Source organism: Haliaeetus leucocephalus, unplaced genomic scaffold (genome assembly GCF_000737465.1).
Source record: "Haliaeetus leucocephalus isolate CR32 unplaced genomic scaffold, Haliaeetus_leucocephalus-4.0 Scaffold577, whole genome shotgun sequence".
Taxonomy (NCBI): domain Eukaryota; kingdom Metazoa; phylum Chordata; class Aves; order Accipitriformes; family Accipitridae; genus Haliaeetus; species Haliaeetus leucocephalus.
Window position 1 is genome coordinate 3,820,858 of NW_010973013.1, and position 24,116 is coordinate 3,844,973.

The window sequence follows — 24,116 nt, forward strand, 5'->3', positions numbered from 1 at the left end:
CTTCTCTTTTTCTTCTCTTTTTCTTCTCTTTTTCTTCTCTTTTTCTTCTCTTTTTCTTCTCTTTTTCTTTTTTCTTTTTCTTCTTTCTTCTTTTCCTTCTTCTTTTTTGTCTTTTCTTCTTTTTTCTTTTTCTTCTTTTTCTTCTTTTTTCCTTTTTCTTCCTTTCTTCCTTTTTTCCTTTTTTCTTTTTCTTCTTTTTTCTTTTCTCTCTTTTTTGTTTTCTTCTTTTTCCCCTTTTCTCTTTTGCTCTTTTTCTTTTTTCTTTTTTAATTTTTTCTTTTCCTGTTTTTTTCTTTTTCAACTTTCATTTTTTTCTTTTCCTTTTTCTTTATTTTCCCCTTTCTTTTCTTCTTTCCTTTTTTTTTTTTTTTTCCTTTTCTTTAAAGCAGAAGTGATGAAAAGGGGATGGCTTTGTGTGGGGTACCCAGAGCTTTGAACCGCTGCGGAAATCGGTGGGGTTTGGGTGACGAGCATCCCACAGGATCAAGTTCCCATGACTTTTGCCTTGTTAGGGAGGAGACTGGGGCGATCAAGAGGGTTTTTTATGTAATACTTGAAATGAAACAAATTCCTGGAGCCTTTCTCATATTTTCTAGTGGTTCAGCTGATGATGCTAAACTATGCGTGTAGGCTCCCGGTGTTTGAAATCGTTGCTGCAGAAATCTCTCCCATACATACAGCGGGGTGTAGGGCTTTGGGAAAACAACCAGAGCGGATGCAGAAGGATGTGCCGCACGGGGCTGAAATGATTAGCCTGCACTTACCGTATACACCCTTAGTGCAAACTCTAGAGATGGTATTTCAAGCATACTGTAGATGAGAAAGAATATAGCAAATTTTCACTTTCTGGCTTTAAATAAGTACTCGCTGAAGGGGGACTTTTTAGGAAGCTTTTTTTTTTTAAAGATGTAGGTGTTCTGATACTTGTGGCAAAGAAGAGCAGTTCTGAAATGTGCTAGGGAAAATGCTGACTAAGGTATTTAGTGGGAGCCCAGTGAAAGTTACATTACAGAAGTCTACACTTACTTTCCCCAATGTTTTTTCTCTGAGGTGGAGCGCCCTAGAAACCCTCACTGATTTCTCTGCAAACAGGACTTAGCTTTCTTTGGGAGAGCAGTAATGACTGTCTAGGGAGGAGGGAACAGAAGTTTTGGAGCCTGAGGCTCTTAAATATGAACTGTTCATTTTGCTGTTAACTCACTTTTCCCTATCTGGGGGCTGAGACTCTGCTACGTCTGTGAGAGAAGAAGGAAAAAAGGTAGCTGAAGACAAAACCTTGCGTTGCCTGGCTTGGTGGTGCCTGAAAATACACCCACCCCAAGAAAATGTTATGAAAAAAGATTAGCTGCTTTCTTGACTATATGTATGGGTAGCCACATGGAGAGGAGAACTTAGCACTGTACTCTGTAACTCGCTGTAGTTGAGCACAGAAGTAGTTTGTGCAATGGTGAGCATGGCTGGAGTTGTAAATCACACCACTGGGCAGCTCTGCCCGAAGGCAGGTACGAGGTCCTTGTTTCATGCTCAGATTCGGTTATCCTCTTTCTCCCCATCTCCTTCTGCACAGAGAAAGAATGTTATTTTCTATCACTTTAAAAATTACTGGCATTTGTAAGCTTAATGGCCCAGCTTTTTGATATCACTGCCCAAATCCAGATCTCTAAATAGCAAATTAATGTAAACTTCTAAGTTTTTCTGTGTGTGAATGTTAACTCCAACATGAAGTACACCCAGTTACATGAATAGAGATGCACTATTGTGGACAGTGTTTTACTCCATGTTTTGGTAAACAAGATTCCTCTGGTCCACCACTCCTTTTCTTGTGTTTTTGGTCAGTATAAATATGAGCTGAAGTCTTTTGCTTCAGGAAGCCAGACTACCCACACGTCTATCTTAAAAAACTTCTGGAGAGGAACCCAGATGAGGCTTTTTTGGGTTGACTGCATTATGAATTATACTTCCTGACATGACTGTCATCAGTAGCTATTAAAAATACCTCTGTCCAAATAAACAAAGAAGAATTTAATTGTGACCCTCCTCCTCATTAGTGCTAGTATTCTTATAAGGCTTTAAGGCAGGGAGAAGGGGAGTGTCCTGCAGTTTAGGAGAGAGTTGGTCTGTCAGAAAATATTCCTAATAGGTGTCAGGCAGTACTTTTTCAGTTTAGAAGAACTCTGCAAACATTATGTCATGTGTTAGTCTCTGGGAAGGTATTAGCGCTTGTTTCTTGGGCACTAAAGCATGACATAGTTTTAAATGTGGATAAAAAAACCCCAGGAAAATGTATGATGTGAATATGCTAAATATAGTATTTCTATTAGCTTCCCTACTTTATATTATTCACTGCTGAGATTAGTGGCAAGAGTTTTGGAAGTGTATTTTTGTGTTGTGTATTCTTTGTGGCATTTCATCCATCGCTTCCCTTGGACACTGCAAACACTAGCACTAGCAGAGGACCAGGTTTAAATTTTTTTCTGACCGTGACCAGTTTAATATTTGATGTGATCCATATGCCAAAGTGTTCAGGCCTTTTTTTTTTTTTTTTTTCATCCAGAGGGCTGCTTAATCCTATGAAAAAAAAGGCTGTTGACTTTACAGAAGCAGGACAGCCACCCATAACTGCATTTCTGCTGCTTGGTAGCATATTATAAATCTCTGCCTCTGCTCAGGGGGAGGGGAGGGCAGAGGGAGGGGTTTGTGATGTTAAACTACTTGCCAGAGCCCTCTGCAGCCCTGCCGTGACCAGAGTACTTTTGTGGGATGTTTGTGCATTCCTAATAATAACATGTTTCCTAAACACAGTTAAAAATTGCTTCAGTAGGTGCAGTAATGTTCCATTAATTTAGTGACCTGCAGAAGCACTGTAAATAAAAATAGGTTCATTTTCCTGTCTCGTCCAGGCCGGAGCACTATGCTGAGGGTTTGGTGTTTTGTTTTGTTGGTTTTTTTTTTAATTAAAACAAATCCCAACCTTCTGTACAGTAAAGTGTCAGCTTGTGTCAATAAACAGTTTACATGAGACTTTTCCGCAGCTGTCCATTGGCTCTCCGAAATCTGCCTACGGAGGGTAAGTTATGCAGTCACTATGGTGATGCTGAAGAGGAGTGCGATTCAGAGAGGATAAAGCAGGACTGGCTGAGTAAACTGAATGGGAGTGGGAACAGAAGCACCTTTCAGGGGTGCACCCACGGTGCTCCATGCAGCTCGACAGCCCAGCAACCTCAGCCTCTTCTCCCCCGTCCATCTTCTAATTGGGGGGGTTCATCTGGAGGAAGAAGAAAGGGCCTGTGGAGAGGTGTGTTGTATACATGAGAGAAATGTGCGTATGCACGGTGAAGTGAATTAAAAATGATTTACATGTCTTGTCTAACCAGATAATAGGAAGAAATTCAGTGCAACAGCATGGAGAAGTCAACGAAAAGCCAATCTCCAGCTACAAACCACTTAAGGATCACGGGCTTGCAACCAGCGCTTTCTAACATCGGAAGAAGTTTTTCCCAAGCCACAGCTACATGTAACTATTTTGTTTTGAGAAGATGCTATCACATCTTGCACACAAGTGATGTGTCTTAGAAGACCCTGTGCTATCCAGGAAGGAAGGGAATAAAAACATGGAGTAGTTAATATTGATTTGATCATGCTTTTTATTATTTCTTCTAGGAAAAGAGAGTTTTCTTCTGTTAAAGATGTTCAGTGTGAAAGTATGACATTTTGTGGTTTAATTCGAGCTAGTAGTAATGCTCCTACTGCCTTTGATAGCAGATTGTGTCCTCCTGAGGTTTTTCCTGACCATCCCATTTGCCAGCAAATGGGGCACGAGCGTGGGTGCCCCCCGTCCTGCCTTCTCAGTTACCAACCTGGAGTCCAACGATGCACAGACACATGTGCTACCAGGCATACGTTCCTTAGACCTGGCACAGTCAGTCTGTCACCTTCCGAGACAGGAATCCACCCTGTGAACAGGTAAATGCTGGAAATCTGAGCTGGGACTCTTTTCTGAGTGTCTTCCGAAGGAAGTGGCTGAGAAGTTAGAACAGATGGACCTGAGAAAGATGCTTAGACTTGTGTCGTGTACTGGTGTTTGCCATTCTTGTGGTTAGACCTGATGATACAGCAGAGATAAGTGCCTTTATTGCCACTTCTGTTACATTTAAAAAAAAAATTACAGGTTACAAAGTGTACCTGTTTCTGGCTCTTTCTTATGCACTAGAATTATCCAGAGTTGGTGGTGTGTGATGCAAGATGTGATTGCATCTTCTTGAAACAACATAGTGACATGTAGCTGTGGATTGGGAAATTTATTTTATTTTATTTTATTTTTAAGTTAGAAAGTGCTCGTTGCGAGCACTATGATCCTTGAACATTTTGTAGCTGGAGATTGGCTTTTGATTGAGTTCTCTGTGCTGTTGCATTCATCGATTCATGCGTTTTGTAATGTGTCTGCATACTGGTTAAGTCACGGCAGGCAGTGTAGGAATTGTTGCAAGTAACTTTATCGTTCCCTTCAGGTCAGCGAGGTGGCCTTTAGGGTAAGAGGACTACTATTGTTTTTTGCAGCTCAGTGCTTGGCTGCATGCACTGATGGAGAAACTCGAGTGACTTGCAAGAGCAGCTTCAGGTCTCCGTTCCGGTATCTTTCCTAATGACACTTAAATTAGATTTCTAGTTTAGTTTATTTCATTTAGTTTATTTTTTTTAGTTGATTCTATTTAGGTTTTTTTAGCCCATTCTGAAAGTTACATTTGTGATAACAAACTCTGCAAAAAAGCCTGGAGAGGAATGGTGCTGCAGATCCCAGGTGACTGTGTTGCAGTGATTTATGAAAAGCTCTCTGTTCCTGTAGAAAGCATCTCTGGCATGTCCCCATAAAATCCTACCAGCACTTCCAGTAAAACATTGTTTCTAGGCTTTCCTGCCTTGATTTTTATTCCCAACTAAGAAAATACTGAAGGAGAAAGCTGGTCTGACTCACCCGTGGTGGTGTGACTGCTGGAGCAGGGCGAGGGGGGGTGTGGGAATCGGGGCTTACAGTATGTGGGGAGACTGGTTGAAGCCGATCGTGTTACACACAAGACCAATCATGCATGCTGTTTTGTTGTCTTTTTGAGGCAGCTTTGAAATGACTTCACATCTGAGTGTTAGGGAAGGTCTCCTAGAATGGATCTAGACATGAAAAGGCGTTTATTTACAGTGCACAGCAGCTGAGGTTTGGGTGATTATTTCATGGCAAAAATGGGAATTGTTTTGAATAGCTATGCTAAATTTTCATATAAACTGGGAGGTCCTCACCATCTAACCTGCTGTTGTGAGCAAGAAGAGCTACTTCTTTGGGGAGGACCCACTTCAACCACAGCTGAACAGGCTAGAACAGTTAGCAGAGGTGTGAATCAGGCAGCACTGCTGCTTTTCTTTCATTTTCCATTTGAGAGCTTCCCGTAGGTTTTCCCTCCCGTGTGAATCTCGTATCTGCTTACAGCCTTTAAAGCATGAGACCTGACTGAGAGGCAGAGGAGCCGGCATTTCTTCGGGCCTCCTTTGTCCGGTGCCTCTGCGTAGCATCCCTCCCGACCACTGGACGCTCTCCCGGCACACAGAGAGTGTCGCTGCTGTAGCCGTCGGTACTTGCTTTTGTGGTGGTGAGCCCCCCATGTCCCAATCTGGGTGATGCCATCCTCGCTAGAGGCTGATTCAGCCTCTGTGATATCCTTTTCTCCAGCGAGGAAAGTAGGCGTTATCTCCGCTTGGGAACATACTGTGACGTGTTGTGTTGATGCCCTTAAAAATGTTAATTTTTTCATGCTTGCACGTGCAAGCACCAACCGCCTTATTTGTAAACTCCCCTTTGACTCGAGGCAGAAACAAGGAATAGCGAGAGGTGTTTGCAAGAGTTATGCCTGCCTTTGCTCTGGGGACATGTGCACTGTCAAAAGCTGAAAGCTTTAATTCCTCAGGCTCTTGGGGCCAAGAGTAAGGAATTCCAAATTAAACAGATTAGCTGTGAGCTCCGAACTTCTCCCAGCTGTGCCTGTGCCCCAGAGAGTGAGCAATGTAAATACAAGTTCACATTACACTTTGAAGTCAGTGTATATTTTTGACTGTTACACCAGTTCCCTGTTTTCTAAGAGTAATGAGTAATGCAGTGGGAGACTTAATCCATGTATGCATCCCAAATACAAGCAAAAGCCAAGAAATTCCTATTTCCCGTCAGTTGTGCCTTTTGCTTATATTTATTTCAGGGGTATAGGTTGGAGAACTTTTTTTTGTGTGTGTGTGTCTAGGAGAGGTAGAGCAGAGTTAAATAGAAGTGCAGCCATATGCAGTCTCAAAATAAAATTTGAGGCAAATCAACATAAATCAAGCAGTATTTTACGTAGACTGTATGCTTCAAGGTTTTGCATAGTTAAGTAATAAACAAAACGGTGATACAAAGAATATGCTGTAAAATACAGAGATAAATCTGCCATATTTTACTAGGATATCACAAGGGCTTACAAACGTTTAGGGTATTTTGTATACCATATGTGCTTTATTGCTTAAACTGCAGAGAATTTCTACTTTCCTGTGAGACTATTACACTTTATGGCAAAACGCTTGAGGAATTGTCTACATATTTGTACAAGAAACGGTAACAACTCATATGGTATCATTATGGGACAGCTTCACCTCAGCGTGCACAGTATGCAGAGTTTTGCATTAAATTTCTATATAGCCTATGTGCAATGGACAATGTTGTTCCTGGAAATATAATTGTTGTGTAGTAGTGTATGGGGTCCATAGTCGTTTTGGAAGGCTGGAAATACAACGATCAGGTGTTGTCCACAAACGCAGTAGCTCGTGCGAAGAGCTCAGCTTATTTTGAAGGGATTATTTAACTGTTTTGTCACACTGTGTGTAGGTAAGTCTGCTTTTTTTTGAGCTTGAAACAATTCACGAGGTTGATATTTGCCCAATAAGACCCCACCATGCAAGTGGCACGTGTAAGGTACGTGCTCAGGTGTTGCAAAGAGAATTTATTTAGAGGATGTATAGCTGAACAGTTTTGAAGCCACAATGGCCTCTGGAGCTAGAGAGGCAATGAGGAATGTATTTATAAAATTATGCTTTTCTGTGTGTTTTGGAAAGTGAGTACCATCTACTAAATATTGCATTTTCTTGCTTTGTGCTTTGCAGAAGGGAGGTGTTTCCCTGCCATTCCCCATTAGCTGACCCCATGCTCCTCCACTATTTGAAAAAAGGACCTTTGTGTTTAAATCCAGAGGGATGTCCTTGAGGGTTTTAACTGGTGCCAAACGTTAGGGAAGACCCTGGGAGCGAGATGCTCAGGGGGTTCAGTCGTGCACCGTGCTGGTGCAGATGCTGCTGCTTCCCTGCCGCGGAGGCTGGATGCCAAGTCAGCATCCTCAGGTAGGTGAGGACCAAGCTGTACCTGGATTAAAAGTACCAAAGTCAATACCTTGAATTGCACCTTGGAGCAAGTAGGAGGGTGTTATTTCTGTTTCGCTGTAGGAAGCGGTAACGGTAACCCCCAGCAAGGCACAAAAGCTGAGCAGTATTTTTGTTGCAGATTTGATCTGGGATTTTTGAAGCAACAAAGGACCCAGTAATAGCTACAGCCTATAAAATCTCCCAATAATAGGATAGGATTTCTCTTCCTTACATCCTCGAGGTATTAAAATGAAGAAATTAAGCCGCAACTACTGTTCATTAAACGCTGAGGGACTGAGTTAATCTGATAAATGGGAAGATTGTTTTCAGGCAGGAGAGGATGAACTGAGATGAGTTGCAGCTTTTGGGTTCACTGGAATTGATGCATTTAGGATCAACTGTTATTTCAGCCAGCTTCTTTGTTTGCCGTTTCAATATTCTAAAAATGGTATTTCCTGTCGCATATCTGAACGAGATACCACACATGCTTGTAATTTAAATGTTATGGGCCGCATAACATGTGGTAATGGAGATCAATGGCATCTTGTATCGTTTTCCTCTTACCCAAAACATTTGGGTTATGTTTACGTGGGTCCCATGGGAGCCTTCTGGAGGCAAAACACATCTATCCCGAAGCCTGAGTTCACTGCAATTTTGAGGAAGAACATCCTAATTCTTAAGAAGGAATATGGAGCACTTTTTAGAACAAAGAAGAACTTGAGAGAAAGGATTGCTTTATTGTGTTGTGCAGATGTAAAAGCATCAGAGAACAAGCTACGTAAAGTAGCATAAGGCTAATTTTTTTTTTTTTAATACCAGATGAATGGTGCTGCACATAACACACGAGAGGGTGCATTTTCCTTTTATTAGCATGGCATTATACAAACAGCTTTTAAAGATCCATTTGGATTTTTTTCTCCATTCCTAGTAGTCAAGTTTTGGGGAACTGCTATCTATTTCAATGCTTACTTCTTGCATGTGTGTTTTTGTTAACATCAGTATCTTTTTTTTCTAAAACACATATCTGGAACAGTAATAAAAGGTGAAACCTACAGCCTCTGACAGGTACATTGAGGGTATTGTAACGGCAGATGAAAGCTCCATCTGTGAAAGCGGTTTTCTTCATAGACATTTATTGACTGAAGTTAAATATTTGGCAGGTGAATTTCAAACACCTTTATGTTTTGTAACAGGAAAAAAACCTGCCAAATAATCTGTAACATCACATTTTAAAAACTGAACAGTAACAGACATTGGGGGGAAAAAAAAATCGACATCTGGAAATAATAAAGGACGCTGAAAAACTTCATTTCTAACAGGAGAGGGAAACAGGCTGCAAAATGTGTTCTTTACTGTAAACAACATTTGTATTTACTTACAGTCCCATTTTATGTTTTCTTTTTCACTGGCGCATCTCGGTGTTTTGTGATTTGTCCCTTCAGCGCGGCTGCGGCCGTACCGAATCGCTGCGCCTCGTCCGGCTGCCGAACTGGCCGTCGTTTCCGCGGAGCTTCACGCCGTACCCCTGCACCGTCCCCGGAGCCCCTCCGGAGAGAAAGGCTTTCTCTCCCCTCGCTCAGTGTGGTTTTTTCTCTCGCTGGCAGCCGCTTATCTCTTCTAAATGCCGGAGGAGTTTTTAATGGCAGGCTTTGAGGCCGCTTCCTAATGCTCTCCATTTACCAGCGTGCCCCACGGTCCCGGCTGTTGCAGAAAAAAGACACGCTCCGAGTTAGCATCACGTAAGCTGTCGTTAACAAACGAGGCTTGCTGAGACGAAGCAAGGTCTGAAAACTTTGAAACTTCCCGATCTAGAAATAACCACTATATACTGCTGAAGGAGCAGTGCCGTCAACTGGAGGGCGGGGAGGAGTAGGGTGTGGAACGGGAGGAAAAAATGATGACCAAGTCAGAGAACAAATGGCTGTGATTTTTCTTTCCACTGCTACACTTTATTTTGATGAAGTGATTGTGTGGGTGAAGGGTACACTGGTAGTTTTGTGTGTCTGAGCTATGATAGTGATTTGTAACTTGTTTGCTCCTTTTCTCTCTCTCTCTCTTTGTGAGTGGAGAGGAGAATGCTTATAAAATAACTAGCATAGTGCAAATATTTTTACTGAACAAAAAGGTCGAGAGTTCAAAAATTAATGAAGGACCAGAGTCCTTCTCCATTGCAAGCTCTTGTTTGCTTGGCTGCAGACTGAGTGGGCTGTGCCACAGTTTATGGTACTTTCTTAGCAGCTATAAACTGGTTGAAAAATAGTGGGGAAATGGTAAAAATAATGACTCGTAGCATAAGATTTCACTTGGCTGAACTTTGGCATCTCTAGAAACGAACTGTTCTCCAAATGCTACAGATAAAGAATGGCTTTTGTGGTTACGTGATTATATGCTGTAGCGCCCTGCAATTAATAAACAGCCTAAATATGGCTGGCTGTGCACGAAGGGGAATAGCTTTAAGTCATCGTTATCTAACCTTAATTGACAGAGTAACGTATGTGCAGGTGCTTTTTTCTATATGAACTTTGCCTTCCTTGTGCTTTCAGGCAAACACGAATATGTTCTGACATAACAAGAATAACTTTTTATCAAATGAAAGATGTTTATGTGTGCCCTGTGGTGCTTCATTGTACTCGATTCCTCCTCAGTCATTAGCGATTTATTGCTCGCTTCTTCATCAGTCAGGAGCAGTGGGGAGGAAGAACTTTGGGGATGACATACCCTGCATAAGGATACAGTCAGCATTTACATTTCAGTGCATGATTTAAAACCACGAGGGCAAGGTTAATTATTTACTGGTTGCGGTCCTGCTCCGAGGACATCTAGCTGAGCCCTTTACCAAAGATACTTTTTTTGATGAAGTGTAGTTTATTAATTGCTTTAAAGACCTGTACTTTTTCCAGGCCGCCAGCCAATTCAGTGCTTAGCAGACGCATATGTTGTTACTTGGCCTTGACTTGTGTCTCACCACCATTTTATGTCCAGTGGATGCTTGTAGTCTACCCTTCAACAGGGATGTATCGCTCATCCTTAGGGCTAACTTTCTTGTTTATAAGTCTAATGCTTTTCCACCACTCCGCCCCAATGTGTCCAGTCTCTAAGAGCGTAAGTCAGGGTTGAAGGAACTGATGTGAAGCGATTCCTGCCCAGGTCTGGAAGGCGTCTGGGACCAGTCTACGCATGCTGCTCCTGGCAGGAGGCACTTCAGATAGCAGCATGGAGTGGGTGTTGAGTGGCAGGCCAGTTCTGGTGGCCACAACCCGCTCCCCGCTGCCTCTGAGCTGGGGATGCTCGTGCAACCGCCCCGTTGCCTCTGTCCATTGCAGGAGGAGAACGTCTGCCTTGGAGAGACGTCAGGAACTGGCTGCTCATTGCGTGTTGTCTTGGTGGGCTGCTTTTGCCCTGATGGCTGTAGTATGCGTACCTTTGCCACCAGCACTGAGTTGCTACAGCTTTTCAACAACAACAACGAAATCCTCTCCCACCCTCCTAATTTTGTTTTTGGAAACAGCTGCGCCATTCTTAGTAAAATGCCGTTTTGTTTAATGGGGGGAAGGAGGGGAAACCTCACCTGGAGCAGATGCCTAGAAAGGAAAATCTCTGTCCATATTCCAAGCTACACATAAGCTGTACAGTAGAAAGTGTTATTATGCAAGCGGTCCTGTACCGCTACGGGACTTTCTGCTCTCTCTGTTCTGGAGGCTGCATACAACAGATGCTCTGAACAGCCCATAAAGCTTAGATCTCCCTTTGATCCCCAACCTGGGAGAGCAGCGGGGATTCATGGGCAGTTTATCTGTTTCTACATGGCTATCTCAGATTATACATGTAAAACACAAAGTACACTGGATTTGTGAATGGCATGCAAATTTTGAGCCTTGTGTGGTTTGAATTTTATAAGGGTTGGGTTCGTTTTGTCTTTCAAGAGAATTTATTTCTGCTTATGTCTGTTTCTTCATAGATGGTTTGTGGATGATACGTGTGCAAGTGCCTCAAGTTTCTCCACAAGATGTGTTCCACAAATCCAGCAAATTGGGTCACCTTTGATGACGAGCCGCTCTTCCAGTCACCTCAGAAATCAGTTGATAATCAGAGTAGCTGTAAAGCAAATGGCCTTAAACTCAATCTGTCTAGTGTGCATGAGTCTTCAAGTAGGTCATCTTCTACAGGCAGCACTCCGCTCTCGTCTCCTGTAGTTGACTTCTACCTAAGTCCTGGCCCCCCCAGCAACTCTCCACTTACTACACCTACCAGAGACTACCCAGGAAGTCCATGCATCCCAAAGCCTGGGATTCACATCCTTTATCCCATCCCTGAATGGCCAGCAAACGTTAACCTTCTTCCATCACCCGGGACTTGCTCATCCCTAACCTCGCAGAAACGGAGCAGCCTTCCTTTGAACACCTTGCCTAATGACCATCCCGTTAAGACTTTGGTCTCCAAATCGACAGAGGAAGGAAGCCCTAATCCGCCAGGAAGCTGCGAGGAGTTAGGAGAGTCGTCATCAGCACCGGGGCGCTTCCCGTACTTCCAGAGCGACTGTGCTTTTTCCAGTCCTTTTTGGAAGGAAGGATGCTCCCTCAGCGCATCGCCAGCTAGTGTTAGCACACACAGAAAGGACAAAGCGCTCGACAGGAGCGCCTGTCATCCTAAAGACAAAGAAACTTGCCATGATCAGAAAAGCCTTAACCAGGGCTCCTTCAGCTACATCTGTGAGCGGCTTGAACACCTGCAAGCTGATAGCTCTGACGCTGCGGGAAGCCCACCCGTCTCCAGCGCTCACGCGTGGCACAAGCTCTCCCCCGCTGTCCCACGCAGCCTCTTCAGGAGCCGGAAAGTGGATGGGTGGCCGTTCATGCTGAGGATTCCTGAAAAGAAGAACATGATGTCGTCTCGGCAATGGGGCCCTATTTACCTTAGCGTCCTAGCCGGAGGTGTATTGCAGATGTATTATGAAAAAGGCCTGGAGAAACCTTTCAAGGAATTCCAGCTGCAGCCACACTGTAAGCTGTCCGAGCCCAAATTAGAGAGCTATAATGTCTCAGGAAAAATCCATACTGTGAAGATTGAGTGCGTGTCTTACGCAGAGAAAAGGAGGTATCATCCCAAAGTAGAAGTGATCCATGAGCCGGAGGTTGAGCAGATGTTGAAGCTGGGCACCACAGATTATAACGACTTCACCGATTTCCTCGTAACGGTCGAGGAAGAGCTTATGAAACTTCCTACTGTTTCTAGACAAAAGAGGAATTATGAAGAGCAAGAAATGACTCTGGAAATAGTGGATAACTTTTGGGGGAAAGTCACTAAGGCAGAAGGAAAACTCGTAGAAAGTGCCGTCATCACGCACATTTACTGCTTGTGTTTTGTGAACGGAAGCGCCGACTGCTTTCTAACCCTGAATGACCTGGAGCTCCAGAAGAGGGACGAGCGTTACTTCGAGAAGGAGGAGGAGAAGAAATGGATTGATATTCTTGATTGCCATTTCCATAACTGCGTCAAAGCGCAGGAATTCGAGCAATCGCGAATTATTAAGTTTACGCCCCCCGATGCCTGTAGGCTGGAACTGATGCGTTTCACGACACGGTATAATGGGCAAGACCTTCCCTTTTCCGTGAAAGCTGCGGTAGTGGTTCAGGGGGCATACGTTGAACTTCAGGCTTTTATAAACATGTCTTCAACTGCTCTGATCCCAACGCGTTTACCCTATGTGAAATACTGTGAAAACGTTATGATACGCTTTCCCGTTCCCACGCAGTGGGTCAAAGCACTTTGGACCATGAACCTCCAAAGGCAGAAGTCCCTAAAAGCAAAAATGAATAGGAGAGCATGCCTTGGCGCTTTACACGAGGTTGAATCTGATCCTGTGATACAAGTCTCGGTTGGAACAGCAAAATACGAGAGTGCCTACCGGGCTGTTGTGTGGAAGATAGACAGGCTTCCAGATAAAAACTCAAGTAAATAATTTGTGCTATAAAATGATGGGCTTGGGTGCACTGTTTTTATGCTTGTGTACCTCCATCAGCTTCCATAGTTTGGATCTTTATCTGTGCGGTGGTATTGGTAAAAGCTGGAGTAACCTTTTAGGAAAAAGAGAATATAGCCTTTTTTTTTTTTTTTAAGGACATTTTCCTAATTTATTCGATGGAGGCAGGTGTATTATTGTCAGTAATTATAAGTGTGCAATATCATGGAAGTGGATCTCAGCATTCTGAGTAAACCTCAAGTCTGTAGTAAGAAAGAGGGAAGGGTTTATGCTTCGCATATACCAGCTGGGCAATGGTGGGATGGGAAGCAAACGCTGGTAGGTAAAATGATTTGCCCACCCAATATCACAGAGTTAATAGAAAAGGTGGTATTGTAACTGTTGGGTCTTGGCTTTCTAGCATCATTTAAGAAACGGTAGGTATGATACATCACTAGAAGGTACTGTGGTCACACTTGCTGTAGGAAGTTGACTGTGCTTTTGCAAAGGCCAATATCCGTTACCTCTTTTATGGGTTTGTGCATGACGATTGTACATCCATGGCAATAACTGCACTGACAAAAAACGCCTCCCACTTTACTCCCATTTCTCTCTGATGGTGGTACCTCACTAAAAACTTGCAGCAATAAAACCAGCTAAGTTTATAGTTGTGCGCGTGGAAGTTGTTAATTTCCCACTAAGTAAAATAGTTAATTTACCTTAATCTAATGGAGAAAATATGACTTTTTGGAGAAGGAAAATACAAACATATGGGTTTAAAATTCCATTTTTTAGTCACATTACCAGATTAATAGCCCTATATAGTATTTTTCTAAAGACATAAAAATTCTTGAGGCATACAGTGTTCTGCTTCAAGTTCTGTAGAGTGAAGGCATTTGATCCTTTGCTTGGATATGCATTATGTGTATTTGAGGCTTTGGGAATCTGTGTAAGACAAGGGCATCTGTTAAAGCATTTTGCCTAAAATATCTGTAAAATCTGTACTTTTAAGAAGGGGATAAGTGTGTAGAATTAACAAATGGATTGGCCTAGTCTCGTAGTATCCTAACTATCTGGACTAACTACCTCTTTAAAATGTCTATAAAAGATTTAATCTTAAGTCCTGGTTTCAGGTATGCTAGTACTAAGTTGACACATCCATTCAGGTTCTGACAGCTAGATGTGTGTGCAGGTGAGAGTTAACATTCAGGACTATTAAAAAAAGAAGAAAAAAAAAAAAAGTAAAAGCAAAAAAATTCCTGAGGATTTTTTTTGCTCATTTTTAACTAATTGTAAGTTATATTTGAGCTGACCTGTTGGTTAGGTAATTATGACTTTATTTTATTTTATTTTTTTACAGTTTGATATATGATATTTTAATTGTGATTGATATTTCAGTTGCAGAAGTAACAGATCAACAGAAAAACTGGGGCAGGAGCAAATGAAAAGGGAATATTATCCTGAGCTTATATATGAACTAGATTGCTTTTGGTATTAAAACTGCATTTGAAAGCATCCTACATCAACATGCTAATGTGGCAGTTGTGAGAGTATGAATTACTGCATGGCTACTGGCAGATGAGAGCTAGTATTTTTCCTAACGATGCTGCATGGAAATACTGGTCCCTTTTGTGTGCAGACTGGGTCTTGCTTAGGCGATGAGGTCTCTCAAACCTTGAGCAGTTGTGCCTTTCAATTCCTACTGATGCGCACCGCGGGGGGAACGGCACAAACGCTACTGTGGTCAGATTCGGAAATGACATCGCGTTAATGCCATCTCTGTTCTTCCCCTTCTTTTCCTTTGGAAAAAGCTCTGGTCGGCTTGGACCTGTGGCTAATGCCATATAGTTCCTCCCGAACTGGCTGAGCCCTCCCTTTTACATGCTGCTTGTTACTCGGGTATCTCACGCTGTGCTCGGAGAGGGTGCCGGTGGCTGCCAAGCGATGGGCAGCGGGAGAGTAGAGGAGCCGCAGCATCGGCAGACGGGCTGACACGAGGCAGGGAGCCAAGCCAGAATTAACTGGGGGGGGAGAAAGGACAGAGAGAGGCGAGATAAGGAGAGGCAGTAAGGGAGGGCTTGGGGAGACTGGAAAATGGACAGGGAGGGCAGAGGAGTTGATGGAGAGATGCAGGAGAACTAGTAGGCAGAAGAAAATTCTTCAGGTCTTCAAAAATCTGTAGATATGGGTGTCTTGTACTCCAGGCTTCAAGGATTTGCACCGTGCTGCTGTGACCCATGTGTTTTCCCAAGGCTTATGGGACTGACTGTCTGGGTAGCTTTTAATATTCTTTGCTATTTAACATGAGTTTGCTTCTGCAAAATCAAGTCAGCAATTTAGTCAGGCAATTTTAAAGAAGATTATAAGTCTTCCAAAGTCTTTAATTCCCTGCAGTTCATTTACCTTAAGATTTGATGTGCACAATTAACTTCAGTTTTATATTATTTGAAAGTAAGAACTGTTTTTTGTGGCATTCTACAGCTTTACATTATTTTCTACCAGTAGCTTAAACTTTTGACATTTGAATAATTCCTCTGGCTGAGATCTGCAAAATCATTTGTATCCTTGAAGTGTGTATGCATTTGAAAAAACATTTTGGTAGTAATACTGCCCAGTCAAATTTTAAACCTCTCTATCAAGATTTCTGCATGCAGTTAAAAGTTTAAAAATAGAGTTGTCCCAAGGCGTGCCAAAAATCTGGAGGCAGTCAAACTAATAGAGATATGTAAACTTTCATAATACGTTTACTGCAGGGAGAAAAATATGCCAAGGCTTTTGCTTTCAAAAAGCCTTTGTCCAAGCCTTCTTAAAAAAAAGAAGGGAAAAGGAAAGGTTGCCTACAGTTATATTGTGACTCTGTTTACAGACATCAAAATATGTTAGTGTCCACTGGATTCTACTAAAGTGCTTCCTTGGAAGAGTGCTGGCCAAGCAAAGTCGATGTGAGCTGCGATATACCCCAGATTTTTAAAAGCTGCCTATGCTTATTCAGATATATAAGTGGAGAGTTTGGAGCCAGAGTGTTAGCATTACTTAAAGAAAGAAAAAAAGTTAAAAAGCCATAGACTTCAAAGGGTTGATCCAATGAAATTTCTGCAAATTGAGTCTATATTTGTGAAATTGGAGCATCGTATAAGGAAATGTAGAACATGTTAGGATTTCAGCACAGTACTGGGGCCAGTCTTTGCACTGGAGAAGCTGTATGCACTTGTGTCACCCAGGGAGCTGGAGAGAGACTAGACTTTGAAATGCTGTGTTTTAATCCCTTGCTGTGTAGGTTTGTGCCCTGAGGTGTTTCCTCTTAGGACACCTCCATCCTTGGGCAGCTGTGTAAAGCAACAGTTCTTAAGCTGATTATTTCTCCTTCTCTTCTTCATCATGGAGCCACACTGAGGAAGCAGTGATTAAGCAACACAGAGAAATGGAGCCAGGGGAGCTTGTGGCTGCTTGGCAGCCTTTCAGCATCTGAGCAGGGGCTCCGGTGTGGGAGGTAATGTGGTTACCAGCAACCTTCAGCTGCTGCTTTTCTTATTTTCTAAACTGCCTAGGTGGAAATTCCAAGCCATGACTTTGTCAGGTGGGCTCTATCCCTGCCCAGCCACCTCCTTCTGGCACCAGCACCATTGCAAACTGCTCCTGGGTGCCGGTACCTTCCCACTCCCCTATTTCCTATGCATTTCTCCTGGAAGGTTGGATAAATGCACCCATTTAGACATAGCTGCAGGAGTTGTTAACTTCTAACAATGCTAATGTAAATCTGTTCTTAGTAATTGTTGATGTTTTCATGTTGAAAATAAGACTTTTAGAACTTGACCTATTTTGGCAAAAATAGAATGACTACTACTTAACTAAAATAACCAGCACATTTTTTTTTAGCCTAAATTGCTTGGATTCATGGGTCTTTCTCAGATCAAGGTTGCCTGAACACTACTCATACAGGTGAATAAGGGCTACATAGTGTGAGTAGATGCAGCAAAGTTGGATGTTTAATTGTTTGTGAAGTGCTATATGAATGCTAAATGGCAATTTGAATCTAGTTTCATAGTTTTACCAATCTTTGTTTGTTTGTTTTGGCTTTCTTGTTGTTATTCTTCAGAGGAAGAGAGCAAGAATTTGGAACATTTTTAGGAACTAAGAGCCAGATTTTCAGATGTAAACCAGGAGAGACTTAGATCTCTCAATTCACAAAAGTCTTAACAAGTTGCCTAGACACATAAACCACAGGGTTTCTGTCTCCTAAGTTAGCTAGTAAAAGCTCAGTTATCTCCCCAAATTACCTGGTTGCTTTTCAGGAGTGATTCGATTTCATCAGTCTAGATGGTCATGTCTCCACGATGTCTGATGGGCCACGTTTTGGATAGCTGGGCTTGCATCTGAATATCTTGTCTTAGCTTGGTGTACAAACTTACACTGTGTCTAGTCCACATCACTTGTCTTTCCACACCACTACCTTTTCTCTGTGTCTGGCCAACATCTTGCTTTTTCAGCATTACAGTTTTTTTGCAAAAGAATCTTTTTGTACATGCAGCCTCTCTTTCTTCTTCTAACTCCAGTGTAATACAAGGCCTGGGAAGCAATAGTTTCATGGAGCAGAGATGACAAGGACTGGCCAGTTTTAGCTGAAAACTAAGGCAATGCTCACAGTCTTCCAAAGTCTTGGTCGGTCACTTTTTTGTCTGACAGCGGATGGGAAGAAGTTGCTCCATGCTCCTAGCATAGCCCAGTGGTGGGCAGAAGAACTTCTCCGCAAGTGAAGTGGTGAGTACCTCCTTCTGACATTGACATTGGTACAGGAGATGGATGGACTGGGGGGAACCCTGTGTTTTGGGAGTAGGCAAAAAGGTCCAGTGGAGGCTGCTCCAGAGGACCCAGGGCAGTAGCCTTACCCAGATTCCAAAACTGCCGTCTCTGCCTTTGCAGGTTGCCACCCAGGGGAAAGGAAGGACCCCAGAATTCACTGGATCCCAACACTGAGACTACCTCATGGGTGTGGGTTAGCTGGAATATACGCCCAGGGATTTTTTTTTAAGGACTCTATGGTGCTGAATCACAACTGTGCCATGTCTAACAGAGCAGCCTTTAGCAGCAGACCATGAGGAATGTCCCATTTATGCCTGGGCTCAAGTGGACATCTATCATCCAACATTTACCATCAGATACCTGCCCAGGAAAATTCCAAGCAGTGGTTATTTCTGGATTCCCTTTCTCAGAAGACAAAATAATTTTCCAGACAATTCCCATTGCTACTTGTTTCTTCACAGGCCTCCCTCCCACAACAAGAAGATGCTGAATTTGATCTCCAAAAGCCCTTAGATCTACACCATTTTCCTACTACCACAAATGGACTCCAAACAAGATGTTACTGCTCTTCAACAAACCCTTTCTCCTCAGATCCTTGGTCAGCCATAGCCCCAGAGGCAAAGTGTGCTGCTGTCCTGGCCAAGGCATGACGTGCCATCTTAGTGTTGCAATCCCTGCTATTTTCTCCAGGACACTTCACTTGTGGATAATGTTGTGCAGTCTGCACATCCCAACCCAGCTAACAGCACAAAGACCAGGTCAAGTAAGTGTGTTGCCAAGCTGTATCCTGGCACTGCCACGGGAGAGTGGAGCAGGTCCTGGGAGCCAAGAGGAGCACAGCTCAGTTGGGTTGTGGTGCCACAGATGGGGATGACATCTCACAGTTTGGCTCTGGAACGGGGTCCTTCTTATGGCCTCCTTCACCGCTGGTGCTGCTGTCACCACAGCTGTTGCTGGGATGGTGGCAGATTCAAGGATGGAGAGTCCCACCTCAACAGGGGCTCGTTCCACCATGTCCAGGCAGTCTGGAAGAGGGACTGTGGACCAAGGGAGTGTTAGTGCAGGAGAAATGGGCTTGGACACAGCAAGAGATGACCAGCAGCAGATTGTGGACAAGGCCCACATCACAGAGGTATACAGATCTGCCTGTCCCTGTGTACATGAGTGATGAAGCACCATCTCCTCCTCACGCTTGTTTAGTGCACCAACTTCATTCTCAAGGGGTTGGCAGGTGGCCGTAACTCTTGTTTCTGACGTTGTTCCCTCCTCTCTTTCAGTAATAAAGTCCCTAATGCTATCGTTTTACCTGTCTCTGTGTATTGTCTTACTGTCCTGAGACTTTGGCCACACGCTGCGTGCCCCCGGCATTGCACTCCTTTGCCTACGACCTTTGTGGGCTTGCAAACTGGGTTTCTTTGTGCTTTAGTGCCTTGAAGGACCCTGTCCTGTAGTGTGCTCAGAGGCGTGAGTAATGTCTCGCACACACCGGGAGCACTGATTTAGCACAAATCACAGTCAGTACCTCCTGCTCCACCCCCATACCAGCCTTGCCGTGTAGCTGCGTGGGTGACTGAGCCCGATTCATGTGCAAGTGAACTGAGCGGTAGGTTATTACATAAAAAGGAGGTGACAGTGCTGCTGCTTATGCTCACGGGCCATGGTTTGCGTGGTGGTTGTCATTTTTTAAGTGCGTGGGCTTGTAAAGCGTTGTGCCTTGACTGGTGTGCCAGGTGGGTTGTAAAGTCTGCAAGGAGGGGTAAAGTTTTTCCATTCAATCTCTCCAGCCTGTCCTGCTCAGTTTAGTTTCTCTCCCTCTGTGCTGGCTTTGGTGATGGCCATTGCTGGGCACCTACTTCTCCCCAGTCACCTTAAAGCTGCTGTTGTACTGGACATATTTAGGGGAGCTTCATTCCCAGAACTCAGGACCTACACATTTTTTGTTGCAGTGATCCCCTACCAGTCCCTTTTGTGGATCTGCCCTTGCATTTATGAGTGCAAGTTGTGTTACCTCTTCCTACAATTTCTGTAACCAGTTCATTATGAACATGTATTAGAGCTGTGCTTTGGTAGAAAGAAGTAGCCGGTGCCATGTGGGGAGCAGTTGCTGGCTCTCCGTTGTGATACACGTTTCTTTAAAGATGCCTGGGACACTTCACGGCCAGTGCTTGATACTCTTCCATGGTGCAGGATTCTAGCTGGTGTGTATATAGCACTATTTTCTGAAATCCAGTTCAGGTTTTCTTTGAACATTACAAGTAGTTATGTAAAGAAGCAGCATTTAGGACAAGGCTTGAATGTGATGTACTGCTGGAAGCAAGCCTGCAGGGGATGCTTGTAAATCAGCCACATACAGAGTCCAGGTGGTGAAGGATTGCAGTTGTCCAGTGGCATGCCCCTCGTCCGAAGTGGGGGCTGTAAATGCTGCTGTGTTTCTGTGTGCGTGCCTTTGGGGTCAACCGAACAGGGAGGGGAACACTTTTGCAGTCAGCAAACAGCTTTTTAAGCTACTGATTGTTGTTGTTGTTATTAAACGTGGAAAAAAGAAGCGGGGAGAAAAAGAGTTGGAGACCTCCCCACCTGAAGTTCAGGGGCTGATAATCCAGGGACACTTCCTATTCCTTTCTCCCCTTCCCTCACCTTTTCTTCCAGGCAGTCAGGTTTTAACTGTGCTGTTGAGTGTAACAGCAAGGAAGAGGGAGGGAATTATTCATTATACTAATTATATAATTAGTCAAAAGGAAAACAAAATGTTAAGTATTTCAGTGAGTATGATTAAGACAAGCATGAATTTCATGCTCTTTAAACCTTGATTTTTGGGGACTCATTGACTTTATGCCGGACTTGGAATGAAATCTGGAGGACAGTTTATTGAATTAGACTTTGCTCTGGTGAAGCCAGACACACGTGTGACAGAACTCTGCCCATCAAACTGCTCAGATGTAAATTACCTCCTATAATCAGAACTGGCTCGGGCAGGCTGTGGGGCAGGTTGCAGGGAAAACCTGCAGCACAGACCAGAGGATGCACCCAGCCCAAGGCTCTCAGGAGCAACGGAGACGTCGCTTTTTTCATTCATTTTTGCCTTACGAAATGCCCGTGAGCCTGTGGACGTGGAGTGTTATAGCGATTTTTCCCACGGGATGGATAAAGCTCAGTGTATGTTAACTCCATCTTCAGTATTTCCTTCATTCTGATACGAAATTGATTCCTGCCATGGGAGGAAGCCAGTGCATAAAGAATGGGATATTTGCCTGAACTTCGGAATGCCATTCAGTGTAATGGATGAGAACCAAATATACGCTGTCAGGCTTGCCTTTGACAAAATACAGCCAATCCTCTCTCTGCTTTTTTTATGCCTGCAGCCAAATGGTAGTTAGTTGTCTGTGCTGATGCTTAAAATCCTGGAGAGGATGAGAAATGCAGAATTACTACTTCTTGCCCTGAAGAATTTGGAGAGGCAGCTGCAATATAAAGGATTCTTTTCATTATATATTATATTATATTATATTATATTATATTGCTTTCATGCACATAGTGAGCCTGCTGACCTTGGATTCTTTGGAAAGCAGGCTGTTCACCCTGGTTTTCCTGTGTGCCAGGAGAAGGAGAAATGGTTTCCCTTACCATTGCCATATATAAGGAACGCTAAAGCAAGTGAACCCTAGGATCTAAGGCTGGTTTAAAGTAATTTAGAATATGCCACACTACTTGGGCAGTCCTTCATGACTCTGCTTTATAACATGACAGTTACTTTAGCAATACTTTTGTCTGGAAGAAATGGGGTATGTTCTTTTCCCAATAACAAACCAAGCTAGCAAGGCAGTCCAGGTAGCCCTTATCCTGGCAGCTGGGATATATCTTGTTTGAGCAGCACCCTGAGCTGCACCTTTATCTTCCTGCCATAGACGTACTGTAATAAATGATGTTACACAAGATAGCTGTAGTACTTGAAATAAACGTGCCAGTAAAATTCCTATAGCGGAGTGCTCTGGAAAGGGTGGTTGTTGGACACAGGGCAGCATCGCTGCCTTGGCTAAGCTGGGGCCTTCCAGTTTTTATTTTTCTACAAGAAGTGTATTTTTAAGGGAAAACTGAGATTCTTGCCTAACAGTCTGAATTTAGCAACCAACCCCTACGTTTGTAATACTCTTATGTCAATCAGGAGCTGGAAGGATCTGGTAAATCTTGTGTAAATTAATTTGTAAAACTGCAATGATTGTGAAAAGTGTGCTGAAGCAGACAAAAATTAGTAAGGGGCCACCTTATGCCCACGTAGCAAAAGATTATAGATAGATAGAAAAATCTTATACCATAACAGCTCTGCTTTAATAAAAAGCAGATTAACCTTGCAGTGTAAACAAAGAAAAGATAATTAACTGATGGTGTGTTATGTTTTGTTTTTTTTTTTCTTTTCCAAGGTTCAGATCATCCACACAGCCTGTCTTACAAACTGGAACTCGGATCAGACCAGGAAATACCTTCTGACTGGTATCCATTTGCTACTGTCCAGTTTGTTGTCCATGATACCTGTGCCTCAGGAACAGAAGTCAAGTCACTGGGCATAGAGAGTGATCTGCAACCCCAGAAACACGTAGTCCAGAAAGCTTTTTACAATTGCCAGGTATTCTCAGGGCTATGTTTTCAGTGTTTTCCTCCTCTTCTTCCTCCCCACTCCCCCATACAGTATTTGCAAAGCAGATGTGCTTTGTATTCTAAACATATCTTACATGTATTTGTGATAATGACTTTGAGCAAAAGAATCATTAAAAAATAATTCCTTGTCTGATCAAAGATGATGCTGAAAAACAGAACTGCTAATGCAGCGTTGTTTTTCCTCAGTTGAGCTATTTTTGGGAGTAGTGGTTTTGAAATCTGTTGGGTCTGGAAATGTTTTGATTCTGTGTCAAAGCTTTTATTCATGCTGTTGTTGCAGTTCACACTTTCAATGCCCAATTATTTGCTAATTCTACCTGTTTGTTTTTTTTTTTTTTTGTTTGCCTTCTAACTACAGGTTGAAATTGAAAAGAAGTGGATTAGGCTTGATGGAGAAGATCCAGATAAGGCTGGCAACTGCCTAATGCAGTAAAAGAGGACAGGAGGCACCGTCATAGGGTATTAGTAGGAATCAATTTACATAGGAAATTCTATTGTTAGAAGAAGCGCAGTGACCTAGTTTAGGATAAACGTGGTCATTGATTTTTTCTTTTTTTTTAGTGCTCTTAGGTTTGATTCCGCAAATCAGTACTTGTTTGACTGGCCTGCGTTCAAGAAAACTTCCTGTCATGGGAATACTGGTATGAGTAAGGTCTCCTTGTAAAGAGTTGCAGGATGTGAGCACTTAATTGACTGATTGTAATATATTATTTTCCTGTTGTGTATCTATAACTTGGGAATGATCTCATACTCCGTATTGAAACCTAATGGTTCTACTCAAAGAGTTCATGTCACTTGGACATATAATATTCAGCAATAAAAACTGCCAGAGTGCTTATGTGGAGACCAGCATCTGTGTAAGATCCAGCAGGACCTTTTTTTAATGGTGTTTGAAAAGTGAAGTCCCTCATGTTTCTGCTCCCCTTGATATATGTGAACAGAACAAGTTGTAATATTATTCTCGACAAGAGCCTCAATTAATGAGGTGGAAACTGGGTGATTTCATTGGTAAAATGGGAAAAGTTCCTCTGCAATAATATTCTTCATTTTTCTGTGGCTGCGAGTGTTTCCCCCCCAGCACTTTATAAGTTCACTCAAAGTAATCTCTTGGGCAAAAAAAACATATGGCAGATGTGATTGAAATTTCTGTGCCAGCATTAGACAAATCTTTTTCACTACTGCAGCAAGTGAGACAAGGGGTGGATCCTCAGCAAGCATAAATCAGTCCAGGCCCATTTCATTTGATGAAGCTGTGAGAATTTACACCAGTGGAGGATTT

General features: G+C 43.0%; 1 protein-coding gene across 3 annotated transcripts in view; it reads left to right on the plus strand.

The window, feature by feature from the left end:
• The window catches only part of STON1 (stonin 1), a 24,182-nt gene extending 413 nt beyond the window's left edge, over positions 1-23,769 (plus strand). The window contains exons 2-5 of one of the 3 annotated variants that reach the window (XM_010577774.1): positions 11,384-13,376; positions 22,603-22,805; positions 23,196-23,296; positions 23,399-23,769. In XM_010577774.1, coding sequence (XP_010576076.1) covers positions 11,432-13,376; positions 22,603-22,805; positions 23,196-23,270 — 2,223 coding nt within the window. In that variant the 5' untranslated portion in view covers positions 11,384-11,431 and the 3' untranslated portion in view covers positions 23,271-23,296; positions 23,399-23,769. Of the gene's footprint in view, positions 1-11,383; positions 13,377-17,937; positions 17,980-22,602; positions 22,806-23,195; positions 23,355-23,398 lie in introns of those variants that run through there. The other 2 variants (XM_010577773.1, XM_010577775.1) reach the window with 2 other exon arrangements.
• Positions 23,770-24,116: the final 347 nt, after the last annotated feature.